The sequence below is a fragment of the Diabrotica virgifera genome, chromosome 1, assembly GCF_917563875.1.
Source record: "Diabrotica virgifera virgifera chromosome 1, PGI_DIABVI_V3a".
NCBI classification, from domain to species: Eukaryota; Metazoa; Arthropoda; class Insecta; order Coleoptera; family Chrysomelidae; genus Diabrotica; species Diabrotica virgifera.
This window is the reverse complement of record NC_065443.1, coordinates 305386398-305412109: the sequence shown is the minus strand read 5'-3', so window position 1 is coordinate 305412109 and position 25712 is coordinate 305386398. Positions and strand designations below refer to the sequence as shown.

Sequence of the window (25712 nt, the reverse complement as noted above, 5' to 3'; positions counted from 1 at the left end):
GTATGAGCAGGTTATATTGGAAAATAAAAATACTGAATAAAAAAAACTGGAAAAATCTATCTCAAATAAAATCATAGAGATCAGGCAGGAATTAATGCAGGAAGATCCTGCATAGACCATGTATAGACTTCAACAATTAATTGAGAACAGAATGACAAAAATAGACCGGTACATGTGGCATCAACGATAAAAAAAGGCGTATGACACAGTTCACAGAAAACAACTCGGAAGAATAATGTAAAAAATCGGGATAACTTAGAAGTTAATAGAAGCCGTAAGAAACCTATACCTACAACAATAACAGGGTAAGAGATAAAATCGGCAATATATCTACTCGGAAGAATTTATGACCACAAAAGGGTTACTACAAGGAATGTTATATTTAAAAAACCAAAATGATTAATGATATCAGGAAATTGATAAATTTGGCAACATTGCAACGAACCTATAATTTAGACAATCAATTTCTATTAGCGGTCATAGGCGTCCGTTTTGGGTAGGGCAACAGATTTTATCGCCTACCTTTTTTGTCTTTAACTTTTAAGTATTTTTGTAGTTCAGAGGTATTCTAGTATTAATAGAAATTCTTGCTTTAAGTCGGTAGAATGCACCGTTTTCTAGAAAAATCGATTTGAAAATTTTTCGTTTTTTGAATTTGAATTTTTTTAAATAACATACTAATAGATAATATTTATTGATCAATGTGATAATTCTAAATGAAAAAAAACTTAAGTTATTAGACCTAACTTGACTACTAGAAAAGCTTTGTAATTAGTTGAAAACAAAAAAAGGTTTGAAGTTATTGATCGAATCAAAGTTAAATAAGCCCTTGATAATAATTTATTTTTTTGGATCAAAAGCTGTATACCCTATTCCACGAACATACGCCTGTTTTGGATTACTTCGACAACGAATATTTTACTCTCACAATAAAACACTGAAAAACGTTTGTTTTCTATACTTCCACAAAATTTATTACAACTATGTTATTATATTTTACTGTGCAAAATAAGAAGAACGAAAGTAAATTGCAAATTACATTGTTGTTTATTGGAATAATTATTAGCGCCATTTACTTTCGTACTTCTTATGTTGCACAGTAAAATATTCGTTGTCGAAGTAATCCAAAACAGGCGTATGTTCGTGGAATGGCCCATAGACACTATACTACTACAGACGCTAAGATTTAATATTTTTAGATTTTAACCACGGAACTTATTCCAAATAAACAATATTGATTCCTAAAAAAAAATGAAAAAAAATTTTTTACGAAACGCTTTTCTTTGGTTATGGGTGACTAAAATTAAAAATATTATAAAAAAAATCAACTAAAAAACAAAAAATAAAAAAAATTCAAACTCGAAGGATTATTCTAAAAAAACTCTTAGACAGATTAGATATACAAAAATCTCAATAATTCGTTAAAAAATTGAAAAAATCTAACACATTCTTTAAAGAAAAGCGTGGGGCGCGAAAAGTAAAAAAGTATCTATCCTCAAACCGTTTATTCTATGAAGACGCGCCCCACACTTTTCTTTGACGAATGTGTTAGATTTTTCAATTTTTTAACGAATGTGTTAGATTTTTGTATATTTAAGCTGTCAGTTTTTTTGAATAACCTTTCGAGTTTGAATTTTTTTTATTTTTTGCTTTTTAGTTGATTTTTTTATAATAAATTTAATTTTATTCACTCGTAACTAAAGAAAAGCGTGTCTTAAAATTTTTTTTATATTTTTTATTTTTACTTTTTAGTCTTACACTTTTCAAACAGTAAAATATATCGTCATGTTTAAAAAAAAAGGATGTATATGATAGACACATTTTTTTGCATTTATTTCAACATTTGATACATACATTGTACATTTTCTGTAATTTCTTCATACATTTCTTAAATCAAAATCATTATTTGCGCCTATTACAGTTTTCGCAGTCTTTCCATCTCATGTAATGCTTTACTATTGCACGGTGTAGCCCCTGTTAATTTCTCGTGAATTACGAATTCTAATGTTAACTGTAGCACGAAACATCTCTACCGGTAGTTTTTATAAGACCACGTTAAACTCACGAATTTTTTGAATTTGAGATTTGGTTGAAGTTTTGTTTCATATCGTATTGAAATTTGACATGAATAAGGGTCGATGTTTATATAAACAAAAATATGAGCGTTAAAAATCGTCGCCACTTAGGATGTTTATAAACATGATGTACAAACATGAAAAGTAGTCGGAATCGGCAAAAAATTTGAAACTTTATTGTTTATTTATGAAGCATAACGTAATAAACAATTAACGTAAAAAGTGAAATTATGTATAGGTCACATCATTAGCTACAATCCGTAAAAGTTTCAAGTTTCTACATTGTAAAAAACAAGAAAATTTAAGTATTTTCCAAAAAAATCGTTTTTTTATATTTAAACAATTAATAAAAATAAATATTGACTATTCTTGTACTGTTCCGGCGAATGCATATGTCTTCAAATCATTCTTATGCATTGAAGAAAAGGCAGTCAAATTTGCGTCTAAGGTTTGACCCAAACGATTGAACTAAAGAAAAGCGTTTAATAAAGCAAATGTTATACTGTTTTTATTGTTTCATCAAATTATTGATGCAAATATAAATCATTAAATGCAAATGCCATGTCACATAATTGATTTATTCTTGTTTTTTATATTTGTTTTAACCAGAATGCCGATGATCTATAGGTACGTAACTATTAGTGTCCATGTATTTTTGGTTTGGTAATTTGCCATGTTAATATTTTATGTACTAATTATTGGGTTATTATTTCAAGTCTAGTGTCAAAAATGTTGTTGTTAAGATCAATATCAGTGTGAAGAAACCGGTGACACGAGATACACAACATTCTTACATAACTCCCATCATTTATTTTTTTAGTAGCCCACTAATATGAATGGCATTTTTGTTCTAGAAAAGAAGAGAGACTCTTGTTTTCTTCAGATTTTCCGAAGGTTAAAATCTTACAAAACGAAATTGAAAATGTTTATCAATCCGTGTCATTACGAATGTCGACACAAAGTTTAGTAATTCAATTGATTTTTTCTTGCTTTGGAGGAAGTGTGTCAAAAAATGTGGCGTGAAACCAAACCAAATCGCTGCATTTCATTTCAAAGAATTCATTTTTATGGCGTTTTATTTCTCATTTGAATAAGGTATATTCGGTCGAGGAAAAAATCTTGCAACAGTTCGATTAAAAACTGACATTAGGTAATGAATAATAATGGACCAATTTTGTTATAGTGAGGATTTAAAATAGTTTCATTAAAATTAGGGGAGTGCATTTAGATTTTCACTTCGGAAAAAATCAAACAAGATAAAACTTTTTGTAATTTCATTAAGAAATGTTTAATAAACAACATCAAAAAGTTCTACTCGAGAAGTGGGTGCTTCATTTTTTATTAAATAAATGAACAGCGAAGTTAGATGTTTTTTTAAATAACTCCGAAAATATAATTTTTAGAAAAAAACTGACTTGACCATTGAAAAATTCAGAAAATTTTACAAAAAAAACCTTATATAAAGATTTTTCTAAAATTAAATCTCTAGCTTCTGTAATTTTTTATTTATAACGCTAAAGTCACCCTTCTCACACACATTGGCGCACTGTAAACTAGCGTTGGAAGAATTGCACGGTTGAGTTTTTTTAATGTAATTCTTTAACTAATGGATCAAAAGAAATTTTACAAATTGGACATGAAAGAAGATGAAACAAGCTATCTTATGGTTGTAATATAAAGAAATAAAATATATGGACATAAGTACGGTGTGGGCGGAAAGTGAGCCTTACATGAATTTTGTTTAAAAATGATTTAAAAATGTGTAACTAATACAATCTTACTTATAAAACTCTCAAATTTGCACAACTTACCTCTAAATCATCTTACTAAACGATGTTTCATTCAATAAAAATCTCAAAAATTTAATTCAAATAATACGATGTCTCAAAAAATGTAATTTTTGAAAACTTCGTAGTTTTACAGAATTCCCACCAATTTAAGACGGTATTACTCAAGTTTAAATAAATCTAATACAATTTTTTTGCTATTTTTTTAAAGCTTGGCATATATTCTTTAAAAATCATTGAATTGTTTTAGTTTAAAAATGAAATAAACAGTTTCTTTTTGAGAAAACTAAGAAAGATAACAAAAATGGAACACAAAAACCGAAAATTACCAGCTGAAAAAATGTATAGGTATACAGAGTGATCAAAACTTTTTTCTGTAAAACTTACCTATAATACATTTAATAATAAGCTTCAACAATAATAAATGTTCAACAAAAAAATTTTTTTAGCTCTTATACAGTATGTCTGCGTAACGTGGAACCTATTGATAACTTTTTTAATATCAGTTTTACGAAAAAAAGTTATTCTTTATAAAATACTCTGCATCGTATATAACATAAGATGCAATCATCAAATATCAAATTTTGTTAATTTTGTACGAGGTATGTCAAAAAATATGAATTTCACTTAATAGTAAAGTACCTTTATATTTCACAATATCGAAAATATTTATAAAGAAAGTTGTTTGGAATTAAAAAAAAACTATGTTCCAATATGTAATTATATCCTTCTAATCGAAAATTTGTTTTTTTTTAATATTCTTTCTAATACATTTTAATTTTTAATATTATTGTGAAAATTATTTGTTTATCTTTTTTTTAAGAATAAAATTCCATATTTGTTTGATTGGATTCTACGTGTTTTTCATTTAAATATCCGCCATTTTGGATCCGCTATTTTGAAATTTAAGTTTTTAATCTTTAATTTAGATTCAGCAACCTGTTAAAAATAAAGACAATAAATATTTTAGAAAAATGTTCTTTTATGTTCTTTTTAGAAAATCCGCATTTTGGATCCGCCATTTTATAGTTTATAATGTTAACATTTAAGTTAGGTTTATCAAAGCTCTCAAAAATAAATATATTATGTAGAAATAAATACATTTTGTAAAGAAATTATGATTTTACAACTATTTGTTAAGTTATCCGCCATTTTAGATCTGCCATTTTATAATTTAAATTATCAAAATTTGATTCAGGTTCAGCAACCTCTCAAAAATATCCACATATATGTAAACAAACACGTTTTATAAAAAAAATTCGGATTTTACAACTACTTTTTAAGGATTTTTAGGAAAAAATCCGCCATTTTGAATTTGCAAATTGTAATGTCAGATTCGGGTTCAGCATAATCAAAACTAAAATAACAACATTTTTTATCAAAATAAAATGTTGAATTCACCAATATTTTTAACATTATTTATACAAAATAATTGTTATGGTTTAAACAATTAATAAACAATTAGCGGCGAAATTTGTGAGTAGAACTTTTTACTTTAACATATTTATAAACTAACAAAAAAAGTTTTAGAAAAATATAACCTTGTTTGATTTTTTCCGAAACATTGTATCTTTTCGTTCTAACTGCACTCCCCTAAATTGTCTAAAGCTAGTATTTGTTAGAAGTTTGAACATAAAATAAAAAATATTTTTGTCACATAGCTTTTTTATAAATATATGTTTGTCCTCCATTGGTTAACAAAACTAAACAAAATTAGACCAGGACGGATCTGTTTTGAGGTGGATGTGAGAGGTGACATTCGGATTTTTGCAGATAAAGTTAGGTGACAAATTCAATAATTATAATTGACTTCTGCTCCTTTTCAAATATGCCCGGAACATTAAGAAAAAAGTTAAATTATTTAAAAATTTCGATAAACATAGAATTTTTTTTATTTTCTTTGATTATAACTTTAAAACGATTCATTTTGGAACAAAGTGGTAGGGAAATAAAATAAAGATAATTAAATTTTGTATGATATACGACTGGTTAAAAATATCTTAAATTATTACCCTTTCTGCAAAATAGCAGTAAATGCAAAATAAGGGGGCAAAATAAGCCTATTTTTGTTCAATGTGTTTCAACCACTTTGGTTGCACTTAGAACCTTCGTAATTCGCTTAAAAAATTCTTACAACATACTTAAATGGTCCACCAAATTTCATTAAAATCGACCGAATAGATTTTGCATAATAATTTTGCAATCTAAATGTTTTAAAAAATTTCAAATTTTTTAAAAACTTTCTGAACAAAAGTAGATCATTTAAAAGTTGGCCAATTTTTTTTTTCATATAAACAGGCGCTCTATCTATCTAATACATCTTACAGAATTAAAATCGGATTACTCAGCAATGTTTTAGTGATTAGTGCTGTCGCCAGGAGGGGATGTAACGGCCTCCTGTATTTAGATGGACTTACCCAAGTTTTTTTTTATGTATTTTGACCCGTAGAACACGAATTTTTTGGGTAACAGTTGATTCGGATGGCGATAAGATTGTTAAAAATAAAGAACTCGAGGAATTACATAACAGCGATTTTTAGCAAAATATTTTTTTTCTTGGGTAATTCTAAGCAAAAATGTTTTATGTTCTACAAGTTTTTTCGTAGGATGCATAGTTTTCGAGATGAACGGGGTTGAACTTTCAAAAAATCGAAGAATTGCAATTTTTGAACCCGAATAACTTTTGATTAAAAAATAAAAAGTCAATTGTTCTGGCAGCATTTGAAATTTTAAGTCAAATTATACCGGTTTTGATTGTTTGCATTGCTAAAAATTAATTATTTTTATTTTTAAACAAAGCTATTTTTGTATAAGCCAAAAAATTGTTTATAATTTTAAAACATTGCTGAGGCCCTTTAAATAATCCGATTTTAATTCTCTGAAGTGTATTAGATAGGTAGAGCGCCAAATTAGCCAACTTCTAAACGGTCCACTTTTTGTTCAGAAAGTTCTTAAAAAACTTGAACTTTTTTAAAAAAATTTAGATTGCAAATTTATTATGCAAAATCTATTAGGTCGATTTTAATGAAATTTGGTAGACTGTTTAAGTATGTTATAAGAATTTTCTAAGAGAATTACTAAGGTTCTAAGTGCCACCAAAGTGGTTAAAAAACATTGAATAACAACAGGCTTATTTTGCCCCCTTAGTTTGTATTTATTGCTAAATTGCAGAAATAGTAATACTTTAAGACATTTTTAACCAGTCGTATATCATACAAAATTCAATTATATTTATTTTATTTCTCTACAACTTTGTTCCAAAATGAATCGTTTTAAAGTTATAAGCAAAGAAAGTAGAAAAAAATCGATGTTTTTCGAAATTTTTAAATATTTTAATTTTTTTAATTATGTTCAGGGCATATTTGCGAAGGAGCCTAAGTCAATTATTATTATTGAAGGTGTCACCTAACTTTATCTGCAAAAATCCGAATGCCACCTCTCATATCCAAAAATAGACGTTTTTCACAGATCAGTCCTGGTCTAAATATCTTCTTCTTCTTTTTGTATAGACATGACTCTGTCTGTTTTTTCAATGTGTCTCCAGTAAGTTCCTATTGAGGAACCAATATAAACTGATCGTCTTTCTATTGGGGAACCGTCTCTCGTCGTCCTTACTACCCTATATGTTGTTATTCTGCTTATGTGGTCCTTCCATTTTACTCTTCTGTTTCTTACCCAGTTATTAACGTTCTCCACTTTGCATCTCTGTCGTATATCTGTACCTACTTCTATTGGTAGGGGAGCAAAGTATGCTAAATGTGCAGTCACTCGAGCGCTGTTGGGACCTATTGGGTTGTGATTATTAGGTCCTAAAATCAAAAAAAGTTAAGTAAAATTTTCCATTTTAGCGGGCGCTTGTCATTTTTTAATTTAATTTTCCATTTCCAACAATCGTTTTTTCCGATTATAGCGCCATCTATCCATAATTAGAAAAAATGTCTCGAATAAAAGTTGCTTATTTTTACGTAAAGAATCCAAATCTGCAATAAAAATTTGGGGGTCCCATTTAAGATTTTAAAGTAACCCCCCACCCCGCCCCCGTGGGGGGTCGTGTTTGGTAGCATTCGATAGATTTTTCAAAATCATTTTGAAAGTGTACTTTGCAGCTTTTCGATCTGATGTTTATTTTGCGAAATATCGCGGGGTTTGTATTTAAAATTTTATATTTACCCCCGACCCCTCTCTGTGGGGGGTCATGTTTAGTACCATTTAATAGATTTTTGAAAAATATTGAAGATTTATTTTTTAGTTTTTCGATCTAACCCTCATTTCTCGAAATATTCGCTTTTCTTTTGTGAAACTTTTTGACTCAACCATTTCCTTACCCCCCGCTTAAATCATCAAATTTTTGAAATATACACTCTCTTGCATGTACTTAACTTACCTTATCTTAATCTGACAATTTCGAGTATTTTTAACCATAGATATTTTTTTTCGGGCCCCCCTTAACGAACCTCCCTGTGTTAAGAGCCAATATATGGTAGAGGTACATCTGCAGCGTACCAGGTTTCTCCCATATGATAATCTGACGCGCTCGAGTAACTGCAAAAATCCCAGCTTGGGCTCCCCTACCACATAGTGTCTTACCATCGATATTTAAAAGGGGTTTCATCTCCACTGTTTCGAGGAATCTTTTTGTCCTCTCTGTGTTAGGTCGTATTTCTACCGCGTATGTCCAACCAAAATATGGAATATTCATTTATTCGAATATGTTCTGAATGTTCTAAAACTGTTTTCTTGTGGCATGTCTAAGTTAAATATTATCTACAGTTTATTGTAATACCAATTCCATTATTACCTATAAAGATTTGACGTTTCGAATCCTATACAGGGTTTTTGGTAAAAAATGTGCCATAGTTTAACCTTAGACTCCTGAGCTTAAAATAGGTCGATTTAAGCTAACTTACCTTAGTAAAAAAGTTAAAGTTAAATGTTAAACCAACGTTTCTGGCTACTACCGGAGGCGTACGACGGGGGAACGTGAATAATTGACCCTTCCCAAATTCTACGCCACTGGCGAAATTGATATTTTAGTGCAATTTTTTGATTCTCCAATACTTTCTATGTAAAAAACATACTCTTCATTCGTAACGATAAAGCCATTAGTTTTCTAGATATTTGAAGCTAAAAACGAAGGAGCATAATACATTAATCAAAATAAGTGTGCCTTTTCATTTTTAACTTCAAATATCTCGAAAACTCATGACTTTGTCGTTACGAATGAAGAGTATATTATTTGCATAGAAAGTATTGGAGAATCTAAAAATTATGCTAAAATAGCAGTTTCATCAGTGGCGTAGAATTTGGGAAGGGTCCACCATTCACTTTCCCCTGTCGTACGCCTCTGGTAGTAGCCAGAAACGATTATTCAACATAATTTAGTAGGGTGTACAGTGCCTACGCTTTCTGTCAAGTATCACACGGATATGTCAAATTATTTTAAAGTATTATTTTAAAACCATTTGACATATCCTTACGGTACTTGGCATTAAGTGTAGGTACTGTACATCCTACTAAATTATATTAAATAATCGTTTGTGGTTAATACCAGAAGCGTACGACAAAGGAAAGTGAATGGTTAACACTTCCCACATTCTACGCTACTGATGAAAGTGCTATTTTAGCATAACTTTTAGATTCTCCAATACTTTATATGCAAATAATATACTCTTCATTCGTAACGATAAAGTCATGAGTTTTCGAGATATTTGAAGTACAAAATGAAAAGGCACACTTATTTTGATTAATGTATTATGCTCCTTCGTTTTTAGCTTCAAATATCTCGAAAACTAATGGCTTTATCGTTACGAATGAAGAGTATGTTTTTTACATAAAAAGTATTGGAGAATAAAAAAAAAGAATGTGTGTGTACTTTGTACGCACGTAAGAAGTTATACTTCTATTACCTATATGATTTCTTTAAAATAAATATACTTTAAACAGTTTGTTTTAATTTTTTTTAAACACCAAACTAATTTTGTGCTTACCGCTTTCAAAAAAATAAAAAAAAGTATAGGATTGCACTGGATTCGAACTCAAGACCTCTCGATCTCTGGCCGAATTAGTCGAGGCATTGAAGCACAAAAAAAGGCCTTACTGTCGATTTTTGGCGCAGTAAGACGGATTTTAATGCAGTTTGGTGCGTTGGATTGGTGAGAATGTCAGGAAATTTTGTGAACTAATGTAATGAATAAGAAATCTGAAATTGCATTTGTGCATAAGAAAATGCATTTCAAAAGTGCATTTTTAAACGCAATTATTATAAATTTGCAACTCGGTAAATAGTTGGGCAACATCCCGATTAATTATCTTAATTATTTTTAATCATTTTTAAGTCCATATAATAATAGTCTAAGATGTAAATAACCATTAATAATAAACAAAAAATTTTTCCTTATGGGGAATCGAACCAAGTACTAACACGTCCGTAACTATATACACATACCGCTAGCCTACGCAGACACTTGCTAGACACGGGCGATATTAGGTATAAACAAAAACAAATAGGTAAGTAAAAATTGTAAATAAAATTACTACATACTTAAATGTATTATAAAATTAATATACTTCTAAATTTTAGAAGAAACATTCGAAACAATAGGTACATTTATACAAAACATTCGAAAAATCGACACTTCAATCCTTCAATGCCTCGACTAAATGCTATACCAAATACGCTACGAGGACTGTGTCTGTATCGGTTCGGACGTACCTAATGACAATTCACGGTAACAAACAGACAAGGTGAATAAATATACAATAAAATGTTTTAATAATACTCATCTTACTCCTGAGGAACACAAAAATTATAATAAATATATTTACTAAAAAACTAATATATTCTTTTCACACCTTTTCTTGCGCTGATATATTTATTCATAACTAGAAAGATTTTAGCAACTAAACGCCATACTGTCTGTGTGCGCATGCGCGCAGATTATGAAATTTTACTCTCAATCGCGCCTAAAGAAGTATAACTTCAAAAATTGCACTAAAGTAGCAATTCCGCCAGTGGCGTAGAATTTGGGAAGGGTTAACCATTCATGTTCCCCCTTCGTACGCCTCTGGTAGTAGTCAGAAACGTTTGTTTAACATAATTTAGTAAATTGTAGAATAACAGCACCACTTACCAAATTTCATGTTGTTGTCCCATGCCTGTCAGGAAATATTCAAAAATAAATAAAATAAAAGTTTAACTTTGACACCCTGTATTTAGGTTATTATCAACTTTGGTACTAAAGTAAGTTAGCTTAAATCGACCTATTTTAAGCTTAGGAATCTAAGGTTAAGCTATGGCCCATTCTTTACCAAACACCCTGTATAAACACAATATTTAAATTATATTAATTTAATAATGAATATAATTTTATAATTTAAATTATATAATTAAAATAATAATAATACCACAACATCACCGTATAACTATTTGTGAGATATAGGTAGGTACTTAAATAACGAAAATTCCAACTGTGGCCATATGGATACTGTTTTTGTTTATAAATATTCTTGTTTGCTAAGTATTTTTACAACGAAGTCCAGTATTAGGTACTCACCAATTATTCTAGTTAGGTACATTGATTTTACTCCTGAACCTTTTAGATAATCTATGTCAAAATCGTCAATCGTAAAAATGAAACCATGTAGGACACAGCAGACATTAACAAATATGATATAATTTGTCGTGAATAATGTCCTTATCCTCTATTGGGTTGCGATTGATATTTAGCAAACAATTTTTCTTTTATTTCTAACTGAATTAATATATCAACATTCAAAATTTAAATATGCAGAGGCATTATTTATAAAACTTGCAACATTAAACTTAAAATGATCTTTAACATTAATTTCATATCAGAATTTTTACTTTTAATCATTAATTCCATCCAGTTTGTCTAATTTGTAATTGTCTGAGAGTTACACAATTACTTTTTTCTTTCTACCAAAAAAGTGAGATATCCTTACTTATCAGTGACGGATCTAGACAATAACTTATATGCATTAAGTCACCTTTTTTTCTTTAATCTCTTTTAATTTTTCTAACTATTTTTATTTCTTTTTTTTTCTTTCTTTTTTTCTTTTCTTTTCATTGATTTATTGAGTTGAATTTGTCTGTCTATGGTTTAAGTTTTATGTCAGCTAATATATGTTTATGCTTCAAAAATTTTTGTCTTGAATTTTGGACTTTGTTGGGGTGGGGGGTAGGGATTTGCCCTATCACCCCGTAGATCCCACATTGTTAATTATGAGGTATCAAAGCCGCTATTAATACCATATGGTGGAAAATTTTAATTTGGGGAAAATAAATAAACATGAAAAACAATAATCATATAATATATTTCAAATTTAAATAAATAATATAACAGCAAATAACAGCATATATATACAAATTATTTACAAACTTATCATTCCAACAACACCTTGTTGGAATGTGACAATAATTAATATTTAGTAAAATTACTTTATTTGTTTAATTTTTTACCCGATTCTCAATATTAGGTCGATTATATGGATCTTCCAATCCCGTATTTACAACCGTTTTCCCTGCACATCGACTTTTTACTACAAATGATCTCTTTAAAGATTTTTAAATATTGACTAGATCAACCACCACTATTAAATATTTACAAAATTTACTAATTTCAAAATTATCTTTAAATAGGGCTGTTATTAATGCACATTAAAATCATTATTTAAACCCTTTAAACATTTCTCCAGTCTTAGAATATTGGGAAATATAGATAATTGTTATCAGTTTTATTTATTATTTTGTTGAATTTTTTCTAATTGTCTGTATTTTCTAATTGCAATTTCTTGCACAAAGCAGAAAATAACCCGCGTGTATAAAATTATCAAAGATACTACTAAGGCCACGATTATTCTTAAAAAATGTCTTGTGGATGGTAAGAATCTGCCTTAAAGGAGTCTCAATTTCTTGTGTCCGTTTTCCCATTGTCATTTCTTTACTAAATTTATTTTACTTACAAATTTTTGCCTCGGACTTTTTCATCTTCAATAGTATGCAAGCAACTCAAACAGGAAGTCTTCAATGTATTTTTTATTGGAGAGTGCCTATGGACATCCCGTGGACAAGTTTGTTGGCAACACTGTGTATAAAAAAGTACAGTACATACATGCTAGCTAGGATTAATCAGCGCAGTGCAGCGCTAAACATATGGGTTCTTTCTAGTTTATGAATACTATACACTGTTTTTCAATCGTACCTCTTGGATTCTGGTCTTATGTTGTTATTAATCATACTTGTACCTAAAAATTAATGTTACCTGCTGAATCAGCTCAAATATGAGTTATGAGTCCGTGTTCTTCTTAAAACCCCGTGCATTTCTTCGCAGGCGTCCACCGTACATTGTCTTGTCAGGTGAGATATTAGATAGCAAGATCAAAATTATCCTATTTTTGGCAGCATTGCGAAGAATTTCAAAACTTTGGAGTCCCAAATGTTACGCAGCCATGACATTTTTTACTTATAGGCGTCTGTTACCCTCTATCTTTCCTTCTAGTACTATTAGCTGAAAAGTGTATTATTCTCATCGTAATATGTGCCCTAAATATGCAGACATCTTACTTTTGACATAATAAAAAAAATCGCTATCCTAGAGGCTCGCTCTTCTTAATATGCACTTCCTTATTTCTAACTCTATCTTCCATAATATTCCAAACATTCAGAGCAGGCACCACATTTCAAGATCTGGATCTGGCCTTTAACGTCTATATTCGATATAACAGAACCGACCAAACGTAATACTTTACCATCTTGTATCTCAGGTTCAAATTCAACTTGCAATCAGACAAAAATTTACGAAGGCCTATAAACATTTCTGCCTTTTTCTACTCTGATCTTTATTTAAGTCTCAGTGTCCCAACTATTTTTTGTCTTCTTCTTTTTTTCGTAGAACTACATCCCACAGTGTTTCTCGTAGCACTACAACCAACAGAAGTCCAATATCATATTCGTGGATGTTCTAAGAGCTTATAACCTAAACAAAACCTTTATTTGATCATCACCATCATTCTCTTTGCTTTATCCCTATGCGGGGTCGGCTTCCCTAATTGCATTCCTCCACATAATTCTTTCTTGGGTCATACGAATATTAATCCCCTTTATCAACATGTCCTGCCCTATGGTCTCCCCCAGGTCTTCTTTGGTCTTCCTCTCCTACTCCGTCCAGGAATCTGCACTTCAGCTATTCTTCGTATTGGATGATTAACGTCTCGACGTTGAACATGACCGAACCATCTCAACCTATTCTCTCTCATTTTGGCATCAATTGGTGCCACACCTAGACTTCCCTTAATATACTTATTTCTAATTTTATCCTCCTTTGTCACTCCACTCATCCATCTAAGCATTCTCATTTCCGCCACATGCATTCGTTCTTCCTCTTTCTTTTTCACTGCCAAAATTCAGTTCCGTACATCATAGCCGGTCTTAGGGCTGTTTTATAGAATTTTCCCTTCAGCTTCATTGGAATTTTTCTGTCACACAACACACCATTCGCTTCTTTCCACTTCATCCATCCAGCCCTAATTCTACTGCATGCATCTTCATCTATTTCTCCATTACTCTGTAATACGGGTCCTAGGTACTTAAAACTATGGCTTTTCACAATCATTTCACCATCCAAAAATACCATTTTATTTGTAGTAAGTCCATCTTTAAATGAACATTCCAAATACTCTGTTTTTGTCCTACTAAGCTTTAAACCTTTTTCCTCAAGAGCTTGTCTCCACTGTTCCAGTTTTTGTTCTAAGTCTCTTTCACTATTTCCTACTAACCCTACATCATCAGCATACATTAGGCACCATGGAATGCTACCCTGTAGTTTCGCTGTTATCTGGTCCAAAACTAATGAGAATAAATAAGGACTAAGCACCGAGCCTTGGTGCAATCCTACTTTCACCTGAAATTTATCAGTCTCTCCCACACCTGTCCTAACACTAGTCGTTACTCTCTCATACATATATCTCACAATCTTTACATATTCGCCAGGGACTCCTTTCTTATTGAGTGCCCACCACAGAATCTCTCGAGGAGCTCTATCATATGCTTTCTCAAAATCAATGAATACCATATGAGCATTGGTCTCTTTATTCCTGTATTTTTCCATCAGTTGCCTTACAATTAAAATTGCATCTGTTGTTGATCTGCCCTGCATAAAGCCAAATTGATTATCGGAAATATCAGTTTCTTCACGTATCCGTCTATCAATTACTCTCTCCTATATTTTCATGGTGTGGCTAAGTAGTTTTATAGCCCTGTAGTTTGTACATTGTTGTATGTCTCCCTTGTTTTTGTAGACAGGTACTAATATACTGCTTCTCCATTCGTCCGACATTTGTCCAACTTCCATAATTCTATTAAAAATCCTTTATTTGATATTTCAGCTTAAATGGTAATCAGTTTTCAAAATAGAATTCGCTCCTTATTTATTCTCTGTTTATAAAAAAATCTCTGTTTACAAAAAATAAATGATCAGCGAGTTGACTTGTTCCAGTATGAATAATCTCCAAAGGAGATATTTTTTTATTCTACTCCTTGATTTGTAGTTCTATGTTCTGGTTCTGATTCGTTTGCCTTTTTATATTTTTAAATAGTTTTAAGCTCCTAGTTAAAGTTTATTATTACATACCTTAAAGTGATGTAATGGATTAATAACAGCCTATTTAGTTCTGATGACTAGTAGTACCTAAGAATTACTTTTAAAACGGTGGTTCTAACTGTATAGAAGGCTTAAATGCTCTTTCGTGTTGCTGTGAAGCTTCCTGCTGATTGTCCTGTTCGTATCCTCTGTTGAAACCAGGATGGTTTGGTAGATGTAAGGGAAACTGGACGTCAGTTTGACCTGGCTGGATAAACCGGCTAGCTGGTTGAGGATAGGAGTATCCTTGCTCTTCATTTTGGTTACCTAAAGATAGAACAACTTTAATGAGTCATACACTAAATTTTTTTTTTAAAACAATACACACCAAAATTGTTAAAACTCTTGAATATGAAATTGCCAAGGTAAGACCTGATCAGGCAGGGTTAAGAGGAGTCCGTCAGGGTTGCATGCTGTCCCCACTACGATTCTATGTCTACAGTGAAGCGGTAGTTAAGAAGCGCTCTCAGATTCAATATAGAGTATATCTATCAATGGAGAAATTTAATTTTGAAAAACTTACGTTTTGCAAACAGTAGTCATAATAACGTATAACAACAATCATTTATATAACGTGATGTAATTGTCCGGAATCCTATGCCCATTTTCACCATTTATTACTAACAAGCTAATTTTTCGTGAGTGACTTAATTTTAACGAGACGCCCAACTTTTTTCTTTACAACAATTTCCGTTTGTGTTAGCTAACAAGGCTAGCAGGGATGAAATATGTTGATTTGACGATTCTCAAAAATTTATTACTAACTGGTTTCTTTTGTTAATTTTTAAGAAAATTATCTAAATTAGCCGAAAAATATTTGTCCTACAAAATGCAAGGTTTTATCAAAGAGTCCCCCCTTTCCAACCTGTATCATTAACGAAGTCATGAAAAATGATTATTAACCACCTGATTTTTTTGTTGGTTAGTTAATATTTATATAACTTCACACCACGTTGTCTTACAAATTGTATGGTAACGAACACAACAAAAGAATAAAAGACACCTATACAAAGCAATTATGTTAAACAAAATGGCGACCAGTTAAAGCAAAATAAAGAGTTATTTGAACGTCTAACTCACCTATTTGAAACTGCCCTTCTCTAAAGAACTGTTGACTGCTAACTTGATGTGCCAATTGATACCTGTTATCTTCTTGGGGATTTGGGTAGTGGTCTTGAATATTAGGGTTATCTTGTTGGAATTGGTTAGGGTACCCATTGAACTGAGTTTGACCCTGGCCTTGCGGTACTTGCTGATTATAACCATTTTGACCCCCATCAGCATAATTTGGTTGTCCTTCCAAAGGCACTTCTTGGTTAGGAACCTGATGTTGGGGTATTTGCGGGTACTGGAAATGGTAATGATTCGGGAGCAAATTCTGGGCAGGGGGCTGTTCGGGGCCTAGAGAGTTTAGAAGATGTGTTCCATGGTAATCTACTTGAACACCTGGTTGTGGTTGTGGGTGCAAATGAGCTAAAGGATGAATGTGATCTTGATGTATTTGACCTAAATGAATGTCCTGGTGTAAGTGGCCTACGGGATGCACGTGATCCTGATGTAGTTGACCTAGGTGTACATGTTCTTGACCAACAACGTGGGCCTGATCTTGATGAAACTGACCTACATGAAGATGATCTTGATGAAGCTGACCTAAATGAAGATGATCTTGGTGAAGCTGACTTACATGAAGATGATCTGGATGTAAGTGAGCTAGAGGATGAACATGTTGGTGAAGCTGACTTTCATGAAGATGATCTGGATGTAAGTGAGCTAGGGGATGAACATGTTCTACAGGATACGGATAGTTTCCTGCATGAATATGTTCTGGAGGATAAACTTGATGGATATGATCTTGATGTAGTTGCGCTACTGGATGCAAATGACCTATAGGAGCCGGTTCAGCTATAGGAATATGGCCTACAGGATGCACATGATGCACAGGCTCAACTGGATGAAGGTGAGTTACTGGAAGATGCGCTGGATGTACAGTTCCCACGGGATATACATGTTGAACAGGTGCTACTGGTGCGATAGGCACTGGTGCTGGTGCAATAGGAACTGGTGCTGGGACTACAGGAACAGGCGGGGGAAGAGGCAAGAAAGGATGAACATGAACTGGGTTTGGAACAGGTAAAACTGGATGAGGTACTAGCTGAGGTGCAGGTATTTCCTTCAGAGCAGTTGTTGGGAAAGTTGCTCCTAACGGTAGAACACCCAGATCGGGTTTGGTGACTTCGAATAATTGTGCTGAAGGAAGGAACGGAGCAGGCACCACTCCTGGATGTACTGCGTGTAGGTGAGGTGCAGCTGGGTGTACTGCGTGTAGGTGAGGTGCAGCTGGGTGTACTGCGTGTAGGTGAGGTGCAGCTATATGATGGAGATGGTTTACGTGACCAGTAGTAACATGATGCACATGATCCGTTACATGAACTGGTTGTATGTGCTGAACTTGCACGATAGGTTCTCGGTGGACATGGTCTATGTGAGGCACAGGATTTAAGTGCAGATTATCTGCATGAACTGGCTCAACGTGTACATGATGTACTGGCTTAACGGCGTGAACATGTTCTACATGTACAGGTTTAACTGGTTTAATAATGTGTACCGGTTTGACTAGAGAGCCAACTGGTTTGATAATAGGTTTCCACTCAGGTTCTACGACAGGTCTGATTTGGGGAATGTGAACCACTGGTCTTTTGAGGTGGAAGTGAATTTTTGGTTTGTTATAGTGATATCCTAAGTGCTTTATAGCTACTGGTCTTAACACTGGCTTTATTTTCAGCTCAGGAGGTCCATATCCTAATACATATTTCACTGGTTTATGTTTAACCCAAGCGACATTTTTAACAACCGGTTTGAAGATAGTTCTTTTTTCTTGCTCTTTTATGATTTCTTCCGAGTTTTCGTTGTCTTGAAGAGGATCTAGTTCGTCTGATAGAGATGATTTTAGAGTTTCAACTTCTGCGTATACAAAAATCGCATGTAAAATCGTAAAAACTGCGATTACTTGTATCTGAAACAAGAACTTTATTAAGTAGATGTGGAAACATCGTACAGATATAAGCAAAATAAAAAACAAGGGATTAATTACATTAATAGTGAAAGTTAAAGAAAAAAGAATGTATACATCTATTATTATGCTTTTAACGAAATTAATATACTTAACAGGTTATTTGTATCTTATTTAAATATTAAACTAACTTTCTTTACCTACCACTTTTAAAAAATTTTTATTAAAACGATACTAAAAATATAAAAAAAAAGAATATGAATCGTCCAGGGATTTGAACCCTGGACCTCTTGATCTCCGGTCACACGCTCTACCACTGAGCAATATCCCTTTTGCTTTGACAGGTTACAAGATTTCTCATACATACTGACAAATTTAATAGACCAAAAGTGAAGTATACAAAAATACTTTAAACTAAAAAGGGGTAGTTCCCTGGATACTTTAAAAAAATACTTTAAATATACTTATTATTATTATAAAATATCTTATTCCCGAGGAAGACAAATCCAAAGACACAAAAATTATAATAAATAATACAATTACTAAGAACACTAATATATCCTTTTATATGATATAATATGACTTATTTGCGCTGACAGCGCTGATACATATATATCTTGAAAGATTAGCAACGAAATACATACTGGCTGTGTGCGCATGCGTCCGGAATTAGCACAAAATTTCACTATCGATCGTAAAGAAGTATAACTTCACAAATATGTTGTTTTTTCATCTTGAAAAATATGTATATTTTTGGGATACCTACGATGCCAACGAAAGAGAACTAAATAATATCAACAAGGTTATATGGAAGGCTACAAAATTGTGAGGACCATGTCCTAGCGCCAACAACATTTATCGAGCGAGGTAAGAACAACGTATGAAAACAGTCGCCATCTTATCTCTTCTATCCATACAGGGTCATGCTAAGATTTCTCCAGAGAAATCTTAGCATTTAAGTTTCTAATACAAAGAACCAAATGCAAAACTGTGACGTAAACCTATACTGTAAAACATGCTGTCTAACAGAATTTTTCTAATTATTAATGTGGGAATCACTGAGTAAACCAAAAATTCTAAGCAACGGCCTCCCCCAGGAATCAGTGCTCGCCCTCTTCTGTTCAACCTTTATCTGGTTGACCCATCAATTCAAAAAGTTTATATATTCTGATGACATTGCCTCGCTACCCAACATATCAATATGACTGCAATCGAACAAACCCTTACTTAAGACCTGGCATTGATAAAAGAATATTTCAGAAACTGAAGATTTCATGGCGATTTACCCCAAAATTTCTTTAAAAAAAACATTTGAAGCTTCCACTTGAATACCAAGCTTACCAACAGATCACTACAGACACCTCTAGACGACACAATGTTACGATTCATTTCATATCCAAAATAATAATAACAGCCCTGGCATGATACTGGATACCATTCTCTCCTTTAATAAACATCTGACAACTCTGACTACAAAACCATACATAGATGAACTGTTCGATGATGAAAGATGAGACTTAGAAAGCATCGAACTTACTTCTGAATAAATAAGTCCAGACATTACAAAAGAAGAAATACTACAAATGAGAGAGTTCCTCGAGAGATTCTGTGGTGGGCTCTCAATAAAAAAGGAGTCCCTGGTGAATATGTAAAGATTGTGAGGGATATGTATGAGGGAGTAACGACTAGTGTTAGGACAGGTGTGGGAGAGACTGATAAATTTCATGTGAAATTAGGATTGCACTTGCACCAAGGCTCGGTGCTTAGTCCGTATTTATTCTCATTAGTTTTGGACCAGATGACAGCGAAACTACAGGGTAACATTCCATGGTGCTTAATGTATGCTGATGATGTCGTGTTAGTAGAAAATAGTGAAAGCGACTTAGAACAAAAACTGGAACAGTGGAGACAAACTCTCGAAGGAAAAGGTTTAAAACTTAGTAGGACAAAAACAGAGTATTTGAAATATTCATTTAAAGATGGAGTTACTACAAATAAAACGGTATTTTTGGATGGTGAACTGATTTTAAAAAGCAATAGTTTTAAGTACCTGGGATCGATATTACAGAGTAATGGAGCATTAGACGGAGATGCATGCAGTAGAATTAGGGTTCGATGGATGAAGTGGAAGGAAGCGAGTGGTGTGCTGTGTGACAGGAAAATTCCAATGAAGTTGAAGGGAAAATTCTATAAAACAGCCATAAGACCGGCTATGGTGTACGGAACTGAATGTTGAGCAGTGAAAAAGAAAGAGGAACAACAAATGCATGTGGCGGAAATGAGAATGCTTAGATGAACGAGTGGAGTGACAAAAAAGGATAAAATTAAAAATGAGTATATTAGGGAAAGTCTAGGTGTGGCACCAATTGATGCCAAAATGAGAGAGCATATGTTGAGATGGTTTGGTCATATTCAACGTCGATACGATAATCACCCAATATGAAGAATTGCTGAAGTGCAGATTTCTAGAAGGAGTAGGAGAGGAAGACCAAAGAAGACGTGGGGGGAGACGATTAGGCAGGACATGTTGGTAAGGGGATTGATATTGTTATGACCCAAGATAGAATTGTATGGATAAATGCAATTGGGGAAGCCGACCCCGCATAGGGATAAGGCAAAGAGAATGATGATGATGATTAAAAAGAATGAAGAGCGGGGAAAAGCTCTGGACCTAACATGCTTCCTATCGAACTAATAAAAATTATAGATAAGCAGCTCATTGATGTCCTAGTGATACTCCTGAACTAAATGTATGGCTCAGGCGTATTACCCAAAGAATGGTTAACGTCGATCTTTGTTTGTCTCCTCAAAAAGAAAAACGCAAGAGAATGCGCCGGTTACCGAGCCAGTGGCTTGATGTTCTACATGCTAAAATTGCTACTGAAAGTCATCCATAACCAGATATATCACAAACTGGACATAGACATTAATGATACACAATTTGGGTTTCGCAAAGGCCTAGGAACTTGTGAAGCTTTATCACTTAAAAGACTAAGTTTTCAATCTTATGGCATATAGAACAACATAATGTTACTCTACATCCCACCATACTGAAAACAATGGGAACCTTCTCTGGTTACACCTCCGAGGCTTCTACAATGTGCAAACCATAATGGATGCTGAGACTTTTGATAGCAGTTGCCGCTAGGGCATCTATGCCATTTCGTTCGTTGCAATCCGTGACTGCACGCCGCGGTTTGTTTTAGTTGGATCAGAGAGAGCAGCATATGTGCCTCCTGATGAGAGACTAATAAGTTTCGAAACCGGTAGAGGTTCTTGCTGCACTCTCTGATTGAACTGGAATGATGATGCGGCTGTAGTTTCGTGTTGCAACGAAATTGAAAATGGTTATTCATTTTTGATTTATATGTTTACTCTGATTGGAGTACGAAGGGAACCATTCTCGTTGGAACTTTACCGCTCTGAGCAGATGGGACGTGAACAATAAATTGTAAAATTCCCTTAACTTTCTTAGTCTCAGCATCCGTTATGGCTTGCAAATTGTAGAAGCCTCGGAGGTGTAACCAGAGAAGGTTCCCATTGTTTTCAGTCTGGTGGGATGTAGAGTAACATTATGTTGTTTTATATGCCATTAGATTGAAAATTTAGTCTTTTGATAGCAGTTGCCGCTAGGGCATCTATATGCCATTTCGTTTGTTGCAATCCGTGACTGCACGCCGGGGTTTGTTTTGGTTGGATCAGAGAGAGCAGCATATGTGCCTCCTGATGAGAGATTAATAAGTTTCGAAACCGGTAGAGGTGCTTGCTGCACTCTCTGATTGGACTAGAATATGGTGCGGCTGTATTTTCGTTTTGCAACGAAATTGAAAATGGTTATTCATCTTTTCCACTTATATTAATATACTACGAAAATCTCCTCATAAACTGAACGCATGTCGAAGGATTAGACCAATATGCATATCCTGGAACAATGATTCACTGCACAAATGATTACTTCCAGTAAATTAAAATTAGAATCTTCTTCTTCTTAGCATGCCTGTCTGTTCCGAACATTGGCGATCATTCTGGCTGTGATGACTTTGTTGGTTGCTATGCGGAATAGTTGTGTTGAGGTCTTTCTATACGATGCTCTCCGGTTAGCAAGCCAGGATATTCTTCATCGTCCTGGGGCCCTTTTTCCTTCAATTTTACTTTGTAAAATGCATTGGAGTAGCTTGTATCTGCCTTGATTTCTCATTATAGGTCCCAAGTAGTGCAGCTTACTGCCCTTGACGATGTTGATTAAATCTGCGGTTGTATTCATCCTCCGTAGTACTCCTTCATTGGTGACTTTGTCTGTCCATGGTATCTTCAGGATCCTTCTGTATAACCATAGCTCAAAAGCCTGAAGTTTTGATAGAGTTTCTGCCTTCAATGTCCACGTTTTTACTCCGTATAGAAGCATTGAGTACACGAAACATTTAAGGAGCCTTATTTTTGTTTTTAGGGTGAGATCATGGCGCTTGAACACAGAGCTCATAGTCAAGAAAGCACTTTTTGCCTTTCCGATACAATTTCTAATCTCTTGAGTATTGTCCCACGAGTCATTGATTATAGTTCCCAAGTAGTTTTATTGTGAGACACGTTCAATTCTAATTTGGTTCACATACAAATTTGCTTCAGTTCTGTTTTGCTTGCGATGATCATTAGCTTAGTTTTGCTGGTGTTTATATTTAATATGTTCTACTTGTTTCCGTTATTTTATTCATTACGTTTTGCAGCCCTTCTATGTTACTGGAAAACACTATTGTATCATCTGCATACCGCAGGTTACTGAACTGCGTTTATTGAGATGCCTTCATGAATATCTTGAAGAGCCTCTTCAAAAATGTGCTCTGAGTAGAGCACCCCTGTCTCGCTCCCCTTATGATTTTGACCTGATCTCCATCTATTCGGAGCACTGCTTATTGATTCCAATACAGGTTAGCTATTATTTTTAGGTCTCTTCCGTCGATCCTGTCCTCTTCAGCACTTTCATCATTTGTTCATGGTTCAATTGTTCATGGTTTCTTGTAGTCAATCTAGCATGCAAAAACATCACAGCTGACATCTCTACATTTCTGAAACAACACCTGTACGCTAAATAAAGCCTCCCTCGTACCAACGTTGTTCACAAATCCAAAATTATTGGGCGCAATTTTTTCTTCGCATTTTCGGTCAATTCTATTGTGGATGACTTTTAAAAATAGCTTGAGCAGATGGCTCATTAGACTTATGGTCCTACAGTCTTCACAAACCTTTGCTCCTGGTTTTTGGGCAACGGTAGGAACTCAGATTTGAGCCACTCTGCTGATGCTGATATTTTTCCTGCCTTGTAACATTGTCATTAACAAATTAAAATTAGAATAGAAGAGGCTAAAGCAAATTTTAACAAAATTATAAAAGTGCTCTGCACAAGAGATTCGCAGTTGAAGCTAAGAGTTAGGTTGGCTAGGTGCTATGTTTTCGCGACTTTGTTTTATGTAATGGAAGCTTGGACCTTGAAGGCGGCATCAATGAAAAAACTGGAACCATTCGAGTTGTGGGTAGGTATATAGAAGAATTGTGAAATATCATGGGCACATTGTCACAAACAAAGAGATTCTGAGGAAGATGAATAAAGAAAATGGAAGTCTTAAATTCAATCAAGACAAGAAAATTGGAATATCTCTGACATCTTATACGTGGAGAGAGATACAACTTGCTCCAATTCATCATTTAGGGAAAGATGCAAGGAAAAAGAAGCATAGGGAGACGTATAATATCATGCCTACGCAACCTGAGAGAATGGTACATATTATATTCATCAAATAAACTTTTCAGAGCAACCGTATCTAAAGTCCGAATAGCTATAATGATTGCGGAGACCTTCATCGTGGACCTTCGTCGCGGAGATGGCACTTGAAGAAGAAGATTTTTAAACCCGTTTGTCTGCAGGTTCGTTCCAGTTCTTTTAATATAATGTTCGTCTTCATCTAGGTCATGTCAAAATTATTTCATTAGCATAACTCACGTGGCGATCCTTCGGCGTTGACACTTATCCCTTTAGGGTGCCAATTAAGGAGTTTAAAATCACTTTCAGCATAGTTATAAAAGATTTGGCGATAGTGTATCACCTTGTCTAACACCTCTTTGAATGTTTATTTCAATACTAATTTCGTGTAACTTTATTACGTTTTTCGCATTTCGATTAATTTTATATGCTAATCTGGAATAGCGGTTATCAATGCGAATGCCATTCAATGCTTCATAATAAGAAGCACATCGAAACATTAAAAGCATAAAAGCTGAATATGCTTATCTATGATGATATATCAACACTACAGATTATTGTTTTGCAGGGTACAGGATAGTTGCTAGAAATTCCTAATAAATTGAAATGCATAATCTTTAGAAAATGTCAATAAAGAAAAAGAAACCAAGTTAAGTCATTTTTCTTAAAAACCTTTCTCTCGTGCAATAAAATTTTGTACAAGAACGTAGAGTCTATGCATTCACTGTATACTTACATATTTTGAGTTCATGTTGAAACCTGGTAATCCTAATTGAGCACCCAAAATCCAACTTACACCATCACTATCGACGTTCAAACAACCAAATACACAAATTTTACTTTCTTTTTGTTTTATATCTCGAGCAAAACGGACCTACGAGCTTTGTTTATTAATCAGATGATTAAATTACTAATTGAATAGCAATGTCATTGACAAAGAAAGTACCAACCAATTTTGGATGCAGCTTTTGCTAAATTACACGATCCAATATCCGATGACGAATATCAATGAGGCCGAGACTTTTTTGAAAAATTGAAATACTTTCACAACTATGTTGCACTCATAGGAATGTGATAACAAGTGCATCTATTCTTATTCACTATATCTAACAGGGGATTAGACCAAACTGCATATACAAATTATCGAAAGCTACAAAAACTTTAACAAATTAATCGCAACTATGCAGTCACATACTATATATTCTTCCGTTGTTTGTTCCTTTTCACACTAACATATCCATCATCTTATTAATCATTCTTCGCTTTGTCCTTGGAACACCAGCAGAGGATGATAGTCTTCTTCGTTAAGCGCCATCTCCGCGACGAAGGTTGGCAATCATCATGGCTATTCTAACTTTAGAGGAAGCTGCTCTGACCAATTGTCTGGAGCTATAAACAAACTTTAAAGAATAAACAATCGGTGGACTATGA

The 25712-nt window shown here is 33.4% G+C and overlaps 1 protein-coding gene across 1 annotated transcript; it reads right to left on the bottom strand.

Moving 5' to 3' along the window:
• Window positions 1–12177: 12177 nt before the first annotated feature.
• Window positions 12178–25097, bottom strand: LOC126885820 (uncharacterized). The gene is made up of 3 exons (XM_050652563.1): window positions 25018–25097; window positions 16600–18532; window positions 12178–15786 (listed from the first exon to the last, which is right to left on the bottom strand). Exons 1-3 carry the CDS (start codon window positions 25030–25032, stop codon window positions 15581–15583), a joined length of 2154 nt encoding a protein of 717 aa, XP_050508520.1. The 5' UTR covers window positions 25033–25097; the 3' UTR covers window positions 12178–15580.
• Between the last annotated feature and the right edge of the window lie 615 nt (window positions 25098–25712).